Raw genomic sequence first — 12373 nt, 5'->3', positions numbered from 1 at the left:
GACAGTAACTTCATGGACCAGTTAGAGTGTCTTTCGTTGCAAAGCAAATCTGTTATTACCTCACATGAGAAAACCCCCCCAGGTAGGGCGAGTCAGCTTCAGCTGAGGCTCGTGGCGGCTGGTTAGTTCAGTGGCTCCGTGGAGCCCCTGGGTGGTAGTCTCCATGCATTTCTTGTCCCAGCTGCCCGGTTCTCCTTTTGGTGCCCAAATGACTGCATTGCAGACAAAGCCCAGAGGCACAACAGTAGTCTCTTCCTTGTGCCTCTTTTTAAGAGAGAGAAAGAGCCTCCCAGGAACCCCCAGCAGACTTCTCCTCAAGTCTCAATGGCCAGAATTGCCACGGATGGCCCATCCTACCCAATCCCTGATAAGAACAGCAGAGTTACCAGGAAGGGCCAAGACTCATCTGTGGGTCTGGGCTACCCCTTCCACGCCCTTGTACCAGGCTCCCAAACCTGAACAAAACCGGGGGAGGCAGCTAGTGGTTCCTCACACTCAGGGGGTGTCAGAGCCCTCCAGGCCCCCGGTTCTCAGTGCGGTGCCTGCAGAAACAAAACGGACATGGTGGAAGTGGTCGCCCCTCCCCTGCCCACTCTGGGAGTGTACAGACTCTAACGGGGCAAGGACCGTCCCCGGGGGGGTAAGCAGGCAGTGGAAGAAGCAGAGGCACGCGCTTCAGGGTTTGAGGAGGAGGTTACCGAAATTAAACTCTAGTCACGGCCTTGGTGGGGGGTCTTGCCAGGTCTCGAGACTGGAGGAGGCTGGCTATCAAAAGAGAAGCAGACTTTGCTGCTTAATGAAGTGTCAGAAGAGCAAAGCCAAGTTTACAAGCAACGCGTGTGGACCTAATCTCCACAGCCTTTCTAATTTTTCCACTATACAGCTGGTCTGCGAACACCCACTTCTCCTTTAGTGTTAGCCAATAAATCAAAACCCTTTAGGAGAAGTACCGAAATTGCTAAAGCCTTAATCGTCAGTACATAGCTACATTTCTGTGGGTTAGTAATTCTTGCTTAATACTTTGGCAATATCAGGCCAGCCACCATCTTTGGGCTCTTTATAATGTCCCAGTCTCTGTTCCTGGAGAGATGGTGGAACAAACCCCCTGCAATCTTGCACGGTTTCTTCAGAGTGCCTTTGCACCCTAGCCTCTTGCCGTCAGTTTTTAGAGCAGTGTAGTGGAAAGATCACTGGTCTGAGAGTCAGAAGATGTGTGCCATGGGGTTCAGGCCAGTCTGTAACCTCTGAGGGCCGCAGTCTCCCTTTCTGAGCACAGACACTGGCTTACATCCGAGTGATAGGACCACGTCCCCTCCAGGCCTGTGCAAACGTTGCGAGTCAGTCATGGCTTTCTCGCTCCTCGCTGCCTCCTGGCCTGGACCCAGTCTTAGAATCCTTTCCCAGTAGCTAGGCAGCGATCACTGATGGATCCATCAGAGGTGGTATTCAAGATGAAACTGGTTTTCTACCTCAGAACTAGTCGTCCCCTGGGGCCCTTGTAGTTTCAATTTCTCCACAGAAGACAGGCTAAGAGTTGATTGCCCCTACTCTGTCATGATGCACATTACTTTTTTTAAAATTTTTATTTATTTATTTATTTATGGCTGTGTTGGGTCTTCGTTTCTGTGCGAGGGCTTTCTCTAGTTGCGGCAAGTGGGGGCCACTCTTCATCGCGGTGCGTGGGCCTCTCACTATTGTGGCCTCTCTTGTTGCGGAGCACAGGCTCCAGACACGCAGGCTCAGTAATTGTGGCTCACGGGACCAGTTGCTCCGTGGCATGTGGGATCTTCCCAGACCAGGGCTCGAACCCGTGTCCCCTGCATTGGCAGGCAGACTCCCAACCACTGCGCCACCAGGAAAGCCCAGCACATTACTTTTTGAAGAGCCTTATCAGAACTCCATTTGAAGCCCTATTCCTCTAGGATTGTTATGATCAAGGGCTATTACACAGGAGGGTCGTGGCAACAGTGATCACCTCGGTCTTGCTCACTGAGAATCTCCAGCATTTAGCCCAGAACATAATAGGACCCAGTTATCTGTGGAGTGAAATGAATGAGTTTGGGATGGGGGTCTGCTCGGAAAGCATGCCCTCCCCTTGTCTCTATGGGAGGGGTCCTGGGGGCTGCATTATGCGTTGGGAAAGAAAACTGCTTCCCTCCTTTTGGATACTGTTAGAGTTTTAAAAGTCTTCTCTGGGATTCTTCTCTCTGGTTTGCATTAGGCTTTCCAAGCCTTAGAAGTAAAGAGAATGGAAATTAAAGCTTCAGACTGGGAAGGAGGCAGCTTCATTAGGGCCGGGCCTCGGGAGCTTTCAGGTACCTTAGGAGAGGAGCCTCTGTTCCCGCTGGCTTCCCTGGCCCACAGCCTGGCCCACAGCCTGGCCCACAGCCTGGCCCCTGGCAGCCATGCCGGGCGTGGAGCCACGCTTCCTACTGCATCCCCGCCTGTTGCCTCCGGCAGCTCCTGCCTGCTCTCCTCCCCCAGGAACTCCTGGCCTGTATCCGGGTAGCTGTTTTCTTAGCTGCTTGGAGGGTCTGCTCCCCGGCTGAAGGCTCCCCTGAAAACTGTGGCCATATCTTTGGCCAGCCTGGAGAGGGAACTTGATTTGGCCTCCCTGCCAATAGTGGAAGGAAAGAAACATTTTCAGATGGGTACAGTGTAGGTCACTACAGGTAAGCCTCATAGCCAACCCTTACTTTACAGATGTGCAGACTGAGGCTCAGAGACGAGAGGCAGTGAGTGACCCAGCGAGGAGGAGATGAAGCTGGGACCCACCTGCAGGTTGACTGCAGGTGTCTGTGTTGCACAGAGCTGCGGGCACATGGGAGGCGCGTGATCTTTTGGGAGAACGGGGTGGGGGGGGGCAGCAGCTCCGCTGGGTGAGGGAGGAGCGCTCTTCTCCCCCATTCAGTGTGTACTCCCCTGCCCTCGCCTCCAGATGTGTTCTTTTGGGTCCAACCCTTTGACATTGACTGTACTACACTTCTGTCTCGGCCGCCTCCTGTTCTAGTATCAAATTGCCATCTGCAACCCTGGGCGGTCCTTAAAAATATGTGGGAAGAGGCTGAAGAACATCTAGCTGCTTATTTTCTTGTGGGAAATCTTCTACCCCATTTCTCCCGTCTATGGCATTGACCCTTGGCTGGACTGGGGAGCGAGTTTTATTCCAACCCTGCCCTTATGGGATTTATGTGGTAAGTTATTCATTTATCCACCGACTGGGTGGGTAGCATAATTTTAATTAAAATTTTTGGAATAATTGATATGTTCCTATGATGTAAATGTCTAAAGGTCACAACTGAGACGGTGAAATACCTCTGACCCCTGATCTGCTGGCCATCTAGCTCCCCACCCAAGAGGCAACTACTGTTAATAGTTTCTTGTGTCTCTTTCTAAAGACCTTCTGTCCTTGTCGTTCAGTGGTTCTTAGTAGGACCCAGGAGAGATGGAGCAAATCAGGATGAGCCGGGGAAGAATTTTCTAAGGGCAGCCATCAGGAGATGGGGTCAGGGAGGAGAGGCAGGCACAGATATGCTGAAAAGGATTCCCAGAGAACTCGGATATGGTCCCTCCTGCTATCCCCAGCCACTGGTCTAGCCAGACTGGCAAGATACTGACATGTAGAAATGGATGTACTAGAGATAAAGGTCAAATTCCTGGTGCAGCCATTGGGTGCCCTCACCCAGAGGAGGGAGACAGCAGAGGTGGGTCTGCCGTGGCTGGTGGGGCCTTGGAAGGACCAGCCTGGGCCTCTCAGCTGTGTGACTTTGGTTACTATCTTCCATCTCTCTGGGCCTCCTTGTTCTTCATCTGTGAAACCCCTAGTCTAGGGTTTTAAACTTTTTTGTTCCTTAAACCCCTTTAGTAATCTGAAGAAACCCACAGACCTCTCTAAATGCATACGATAAAATATACAGGATTATAAAGTAAACAAATTACATTGAAATGCAGCTAGTTTCCCCACTTGGTGGGCCAAGGGGAGGTTCCATCACACAGGGATTCCCACTCCAGGAGGGCCAGGGCCAGGGTCCGGCTCCCGTGAACTGTTCTGGGTCCTGGCACTGGAGGACCAGTGGAGATGGGGCAGGATTCCCTCCGGAGGTTGCTTTGTGAAGACTCCATTGTGAACAATCCACTGTTCCTGATAACTAGCTTCCCCTCTGTCTACACCAGGCCTCCTCTCCCAATTGAAGGTGAGCTGGTTTGTCCAGCATTCGGTTTCCAAAAGGTGGCAGCGCTGTCCTGGGAAATAGAATCCCAGCGACCTGGGGGCGGGAAGTGCCTGCTGTGGGTGCCACCCGCCTGCTGTCTGGGCCCAGGAGAGCAGCTCTCAGCCAGCCTGCAGGAGGGCTTGCCCAGCTGTACTCTCCTCCCCAGTCCTCCACATCTTAGCCTGGGAGGTGGGCCCTGTCTTTGGCCAGGCTTCTACGCCCTGCTCTGTGGTGGAGCTGCCCCACAGGGCTATTCTGAGGGCAGGGAAGCCTCCTTGGTGATTGGCTGACCCCACAAGCATCTCAGGACCCTCCTCAACTCAGATGCAGAAGGAAGTTATGTTCCTGCAATTGACCTTTTTCCCCTTCTTCTTTCTGGTGTTTCAGGTCGGGGCTGTGGAGGGAGGTGGGCATTTTAAGCAATGGAGTCTTGGGTGGTCTAGGCTGAGGTTTTTCTTTCCAAATAATTTAACATTGGTTAAGGCAACATCAAGCATTTTAGTGGACCCATTTAAGGCACGAAGCAGTGCAATGATTTCCAGTCCACCAGAGTCGCTTCAGATGCCTCAAGGCGGCCTTCAGTCATTCCTCCGCAGTTAGTTCTGGGCTTGTGGGCAGGATTTGCTGCTTCTGATGTGTGTTCACATGCGGATGAGCCAGGATCTGAGCTGTAATTGAGGGAGTCGATGTTCAAGAATTGGCTAGAATAGGAGATTGTGTACAACAGAAGGAGAAGGTCAGCAAGGCCTGGTTCGGATGCATGTTCTGGCTGATGGATACGCCGGCCCTCATCTTCAAGTCTGCGCCTCTAGGACCCAAACACAATCTCGCAGGAAGATTCACATCTACAAGTCATTCTTTAAACCACGCTGCTGATCCTCCATTTCCTCCGTCTTCCGGATGTTTTCTCTGTTAGGCACAGATGCATACCTACTCACACATTGACACATTCATTAAGGCAGATACACAAAGGGGAAAAAGCCCCACATGTTTTATTTATTCATGTATTCCAAAAATGTATACTGAGCCTTTGCCATGCACAGCCCTTGTTTCCATAGAGTTTATGGTCTAGAGGGAGGAGACGTGCAGTGAACAGAGAAACGAATGAGCTAGAAAAGTGTCGTGTGGAAGTATGCTCTCCAGAGAATATGAATGTCACATCCACATCCTAGGATGTGACAGTGTGACAGGGTGTCGCCCTACGCAGGATGAGCGTGGAACACCAGCCTCCCCAGGAGGCGACTAGTGTCAGCGAGATGTGAGGGCCCTGGGGGACATTGTGCCAAGGCCTTGGGGCTTTCGTGCCCCTGGTGTGTTTAAGACACAGAGAGGAAGCTGGAAGGCGGGGTCAGCTGGGGGCAGGGGCCAGATCCCAAGGCTGGGGGAGGGATCGAGATGAGATGTATCCATTGGATGTTTCTAAGGGCGTGAGTGATGTGAAAAACTACCTGTGACCCAGTTGCTTGCCCATCATTCCCGTCAAGTGCACACACTGGGGCTTTATTTGGGGGGCCTCAGTAGAGGGACACAGGAAGGTGGCCGGAGCCAGCTAGCACTTGTTGGGCATTTGTCTGCTCGGCAAGCGCTGACTGCTCGCTGAATGGCAGCTCGTGTAAAGCCTACAGCAGCCCCACGAAGAGACCCATTACCATCGGTGTGTCCACGGAAGACGAGGGGCAGGGGTGGAGTAATTCCCTCACCGCCACCTAGCCGGAGGGGCAGAGCTGGGGTTGGAGCCCAGCCAGGCAGAGTGCAAGCCCTGCTCTATGTGTCTTCCTGGAAATGGAGCCCTGGGCGGCTTTTGTTGTTGTTGTTGTCAATTTATCTTTATGACTTATTTAATATGTGTGAAACATTGTTATAATTTGCATTTCTTTGACCACTACTGAGATCGAACAGTCTTTCCTGTCTTTACTTTTTTTTTATTGTGATAAAATATAAAATTTGCCATTTTAACCATTTTTAGGTGTACAGTTCAGTGGCATTAAGTACATTCACACTGTCATGCAGCCATCACGACTATCCATTTCTAGAACTTTTTCATCGCCCTAAACAAAAACTCTGTGGCCATCAAGCAAGAACCCCACATTCTCTCTCCCTTAGCTGCTGGTAACCTCAAATCTACTTCCTGTGGCTCTAAATTTGCCTAGTCTAGATATTTCATATAAGTAAAATCATCCAATATTTGTCCTCTGTGCCTGGCTTCTTTCACTCAACATAATGTCTTCAAGGTTCGTTTGTGTTGTAGCGCGTGTCAGCTTTATTCCATTCTGTGGTTGAATAACGTCCCATCGTGTGTATGGACCACATTGGCCTGTTCATCTGTTTCTGGATACGGGTTGTTTCCACCCCGGGCAGCTTTTTACATGGAGACAGGACCTTTCCAGCTACTTGCCTCTGTTCTGGGGACGCTTGCTGAAGCCTGGAGAACCTGCGTCTGCCTGCGGGGCGGGGTGACCACCACTGTTGGGGATGGTGATGAGCTTTCAAGGTAACTAACCTTGGATTGTTTAGAAAGCACAGGATGAACACTGTAATTGTTCTCGTGCTGACGCTAACTCTAATTTGGTTTTCTTCCTGTCCCCTCCATAGACTCACAGCATGGAACAAGACCTCCAGAGAGGGCACTTCATCGTTTGCTTCTAAGCAACAAATCATCTTCCGTAGATGGAAATTTACCTTGTTCTTGAAGTTCCCCAGAGGAGACACTTGGGAGCTCCAAGTCTCTGCTGGGTGACCTGGGCAGGTCACGCCTAACTGGCCTCAGTTTCCCCATCTGTAAAATCCCTTCTAAGAGATTACATGTCCTTCCTGGATAGACAGATTAAAAAGTACCTTCTAAATTCAAGTCCATTTTTTTCCTTGCTGTTCGTGCTTCAAGCCTGTTCCCCTCTCCTCTGTGAAAAGCACGGGTCAGCACTCCCCCCAGAGTAATCCTGTATTTATTGCCCGCACCTGTGATGTCTGTGGTCCCGCGGCCTCTGGTTAAATGACAGTGTGGAGTCCCCGGTATGAGCAGGTGGACCGCAGCTGCCATGCCCGCTGGGTTTCTTTCTTGCTTCTGTTTGACAGGAGCCTCCCCCCGCCCTACAGTGTCCAGCCTTTCTCCGGAGGCCTGGCAGCTCTGAGGTGGCCTTGGGAGACTCTGGTTTCTGCCTCTCCGGATGAACTGCCCCCTCTCATCACCAGAAAATAAACGATGCTGGTTGTCACCTGTTTGCTCCTCAGCCGCCAGCTGTGCGAGAGGCGAAAATTCATGCTGCGTCAATCTCCCCTGAGGCACGAGGCCACTCATGGGCGTCTTTCTTTTTCAGAACAATAAATCTGAAGAATCCAGTGCTGCAGCAGGTGCTGGAGAGGAAGAATGAGGTCCTGTGTGTCCTGACACAGAAGATAGTGACGACGCAGAAGTGTGTGATATCCGAGCACGTCCAGATCGAGGAGAAGTGCGGTGGCATGGTGGGAATCCAGACCAAGACGGTGCAGGTGCGCACCCAGCGGGTGGAGGTGCCGGGTCAGAGGCCACGGCGGCCTCGGTCAGGGGCCTCTTTGGGTAGGGTCTTCATTCGTCAGGATTCTTTCTGTAGTGAGTTAACAGAAATCCAACCCAAATTGGTTTAAACAAGAAAGAATTTATTGGCTCATGTAACTGAAACATTTGGGGTGATCTAGCTTCAGTCACCTCTGGATCCAGGACTCAAGAGAAGGTTGTGAGCTGCCTTCCCTGGGGTAGATCCCCTCTCATATAAGCTTGTGGGGAGGCTTCTCCTGGCTTTCTTCCCACCTCATCCCCAGTGGAAAGAGTGCTTCAGGGCTAGCACTCACTGGACCATCCCGATCCATGCTCCTTCCTGAAGTAAACCCAAGGCCGGCGTGATAGGACACTTGGATGGGCCATGCAGGGTTGGATCAGGTGCTTTCCCAAAAGAAAATGGGTCAAAGGAGCATTGGCTAGGTTGACGCACAGATGACCCCTAGAGCCCCTCAGAGCCAAGGGTCTCAAAATGATTCCTTTGGTTTAGCTGCCTTAAATCCCTAATGGATTGAGTTAGGAAAGGTAAAGATCTGTACATATGTCTTTATATACATAAACAGATGCTTCTGGATTAAGTTACAGACAGTCTTACCAAGCTGATCCCTGAGCTTCAGTGGAACCGAACTGGAACAGGAGGCTGCAACCCCAGACTGTCTCCCCTCCAGCTTGCCATGGTGCCCGATATTCTTTTCTTAGAGATTTACTTCTTGGGGTAACTTTCAAATTATACTGGAGGACCCGGAAAAGTTGTATTTAGGAGGTGGAGATACAGGTCCGGGGCTGGACTCTCCCTGGGGTGGGCAGGCTTTACAGAGTGATGAGGCCTGATGGGAGATGGCTTCAGCTGGCCCTGCCGATATTTCTGTCCACGGTGACCCCCACCAAAGGCCTGGAGCCTGCCTGGGAATCAGGAGACCAGCTGACATCACACTGTGACCAGGGTCAAGTTGCTAAAGATGTCTCTGATCTCCAGCATTTGGGCAACGAATAGCTTCTCATCTTCCTCCCCAGGCCATGGTGGGCAAGGGTTATATTTGTGACAGGGTTTGAAGGAGAGAGCTTTGGTGCCTGACTCGGTATTTCCTGCCCACCCTTCTCTCATCCTTGTGCCTCTCCCCTGGTTTTATCTGACTGCACAGTGTGCCATCCACGAGGTCCAGGAGGACGTGCTCGGGGGGTCTTGCTCTCAGCTAGCTTCTCCTAGTCAGGCTCTCTTACCACTGAGGATTTTCTGAGGATTTCAAAGTTGTTTCCGTAATCCTCCACGAGGGAAATGAAGTTGTCTTGTTTATTGTCTTCTTTATTCAGCACCATAGACCTAACTTCATTGTATCCCAAACTCTGGGATCTCGCCTTTTTGCCACCAGGTTGGCCATTGACTTTGGAATATGTGTAGGACACATCATGAGGCCGACAAGGATTAAATCCTGACCCCTGCCGGCTGGTCCCTTTTTCTGCTTCGTTCCATGGGCATTTTCCTGGCACTCTTTGCGCACAGGCACCAGGCTGGCCACGTGGGGGCAGGAGAAGGCTGGGGGAGCCTGAGCGCACAGGTGGAGCATGTGCCCTCGCCCACAGGTGTCAGCTACGGAGGATGGGAACATCATCAAGGACAGCAATGTGGTGCTGGAAATCCCGGCACCCACCACCATGGCCTACGGCGTCGTCGAGCTGTACGTGACAGCAGACGGCCAGTTCGGTGAGTGCGCCTCAGCTCCGAGCTCTCTGGAGGCGGTTGAGCCATCGCGGAGGGACACCCCATCCTCCCCTGAGGCACACGCTTGTAGAGGATCCCCCGCTGCTCTGGGGATTGAGAAGAAAGAGATATCGGAAGAGTTTGGGGATGTCCCATGACAAGTGAGATGGAGGGCCGCGGTGGGAGGGTGTTGGTGAGGAATGCCCAGAGGTCGGTGTGGGGCGTGCTTCACCGGCAGGGCGCAGGGCGAAGAACGTGGGCTCTGCAGTCGGACGGACTGGTATCGGCCCCAGTGCCACGGCGTCCTGTGAGGTCTCAGGCAGCTTGCTGAAGCCGGCTGGGCCTCAGCTTCCCGTGTCTGGGAGGGGAAGGACATTCCCTCACAGGGCTGCCGTGAGGGGCAGGTTAGATGAGGTGTGTGAAGTCCCTGGCACAGCGGTGACTTATTAAGTACTCACCTTAGCTATTAATAATACTGTCATCATTGTGATCATCTTACCTCCCGTTCCCCTGTAGGGAGCCCAAAAAGCTGCACTTGACCTTGCTGTCTGATCACCAGCGTGTTCAAAGCCGGGAGGTCACTGCATCACTTGAAGAAAATAGGGTTTTATAGTTGGCGTGGCTAGTCTTAGGTACTCACGGCTCTTCCCTCACACTCTTCCCAGGAAAAGGTTGTGTCAAACCCAAGAAAACTGTCTGACTGCTTTTTGGGGACATGAATTAATATATGTAACATCATAAATAATTAACTTTTTTAGGTATGGTCACATTGTTGTGGTTGTGTTTATGAAAAGCGTCATCTTAGTTTTTAGAGATTTACAGTGAACTCTTCACAGGTGAAATGGAAATACGTCTGTGGTTTGCTTCAAGCACGATGGCGGAGAGTGAGGTGTGTGGGGGGTGGGTAGAGGTGGGGGGGTTCATCACAGCTGGTCGATGCGTGTGTGGAGGCCCCCTGTACTACTCTCTCCATCCCCGTGCACTTTCAGTTCTCCATGATGAGAACATTGTGAAGGGGTGCCGTGACGGGCCATACATGTCTGGGGCTGCCTCCTGCTCCTCCCCCAGTTGTCTTCTGTCAGCTGGCGGGGACCAGGCCAGGGATGCGGGTGTCTTCCGGGAGTCCCTTCTGCTCACTCGGCCATGCGAGGTACCACCGTTCAGCTACAACCGTGGGTGCTCGGAATGCTGTCCTATGGGACAGTAGACAAGCCCGCGGGTGCGCAAGGGACGTGAAGGGCAATCACCGACCCTCCCTCTTTCGTTTCGCATGTAGAGCAGCCTGTGTTTCAGGGAGGTGACAAAAAGTGAAGGTGCCAGTTGTAGGAAGTTGGTCTAGGGGTGGGCCAGGGATGCATGGGATACCGGGAATACCAAGAATCGTGACCAGCATCCTTTAGGTCTAAGGTTCCAAATTTGTGTCATCCTGGGCATGATTATTCTTTCTCTTTGAAAGACTATCCATCCACTGAACAAACTGCCTATTAGACGATTAAGTTGTCCCTCCAGCTTTTGTCATCAGCGTGTGATAAGCTGTGTGACCACGTGGGCTTGTGTGACTCCAGCCCAGGCTGCTGAGGCCTTGGTTCTCCTGTCCAGATGGATTGGTGGTGGAGGTGTTGCTTTTGTCAGGCTCTTTGGAAGCTTGGCCTGCACCGAGGATGCCCATGAGTGCTCTGAGGACCCTTTGGTGGCTGGGGACCAGGCTGGGGCTGCCATTCCAGTCTTTGGGGCCCCCGGGAGTCCCTCCCTGTTTCTCCGAGGAGGTGGAGGTGCTCTGCCCTGCATGCAGCTCTGTTGGGGCACCTGTTGCTCCCACAGGGGGCATCTCTTTTCTCAGATGGGGTTGGAAAGACAAAGCTTGCCTGGCGAGGCTCTCCTGTTTGCATTTCAATTTCAAGCCTTTTATCTTGGCTTGCTTCTGCTGTCTTGAAAATAAACTCCTCTTTGTGCTGCTGAGCAGAGGTGCCCTGGGGAGTTCTCAGGGTTGGTCTGGCTCACTTCCCACACCCTGGCCTAGGAAGCCCTCTCCTTTGCCCTCTCCTGCTGCAGCCTGCCCTGCCTGTGCAGCTTGGTGGTCAGGCCCTCGTTCGTGTGACACGCTGCCTGATTCTTAAGCCAGTTCTGCTGCTTTTTCCCATCTCTGTTTTCGGTTGCTCTTCCTGCAGAATGTTCTGATCCGGCTTCATAAACAGCCCTGCAGGGGCTGGAAGGGCCCTTAAGAGGCTGCTCGATCTCTCCTCCCACCTTCTGGGTGGGAGTACAGTTGACGAGGATCCTGTCTGTCTTCTGAAGCTTCGAGAGGAGGCCACTCCCTCCGTGTCCCTTGGGGGAGGCATCTGTGAGCCCCTCCTTGACGAGGGGTTCTCCCAGCCACGATCCCTTCCTTTGCCAACAGACCCCCCCCCCCTTGTGGCCAATCAGAAACATCATGTTATCGTCTTGAACTTTAGCCTTTGCTTTGTAGAATGAGGCATTTACCAGTGTCCTTTCAGCACGAACTTCTGATTGGGCACCTGTGGACGTGAACCTGTGCTTCCCACCCTCCCGGGTCTGTGCACTTCTCTGCAGGTCCAGTGGCCGACACCAGCACCCCCCGACCTCGTTCCCATCACAGACTCTTAATTGGCTCCTCTGCTTTGAATGGTTCCCATCCTAGCAGTGTAGCTGATGTGATTATTTAACAATACACATTTGGTCACTTCACTCACCTGCTCAGACACCCTTCTGAGGCTCCCTTTGTCCCGAGATAAAGCCTGCCCTTCCAGGCACGTCGTGTCCAGCCTTGCTTCTCATCACCAGCGCCTCCCAACGTGGTGATCCAGCCGGGGTTAACCCACCATCTGGGAACCCTCCACTCTCGCTTATCGGGAGCTTCTGGAGTGTGCTCCCCGCCTCTTGGCCCAGCTAGTTCCTACCAGGCTTTAGGGG

At 52.4% G+C, this 12373-nt stretch overlaps 1 protein-coding gene across 2 annotated transcripts in view; it reads left to right on the top strand.

The window, feature by feature from the left end:
• The window catches only part of GSDME (gasdermin E), a 76486-nt gene that overhangs the window by 41197 nt on the left and 22916 nt on the right, over nucleotides 1-12373 (top strand). For both annotated transcript variants that reach the window (XM_068550011.1, XM_068550010.1), the window contains exons 4-5: nucleotides 7526-7697; nucleotides 9325-9445. In XM_068550011.1, the coding sequence (XP_068406112.1) occupies nucleotides 7526-7697; nucleotides 9325-9445 (293 nt within the window). The remainder of the gene's footprint in view (nucleotides 1-7525; nucleotides 7698-9324; nucleotides 9446-12373) is intronic.

The sequence above is a fragment of the Eschrichtius robustus genome, chromosome 8 (genome assembly GCF_028021215.1).
Source record: "Eschrichtius robustus isolate mEscRob2 chromosome 8, mEscRob2.pri, whole genome shotgun sequence".
Taxonomy (NCBI): Eukaryota; Metazoa; Chordata; class Mammalia; order Artiodactyla; family Eschrichtiidae; genus Eschrichtius; species Eschrichtius robustus.
The sequence above is the reverse complement of the archived record's forward strand: the minus strand, read 5'-3'. Positions and strand labels throughout refer to the sequence as shown.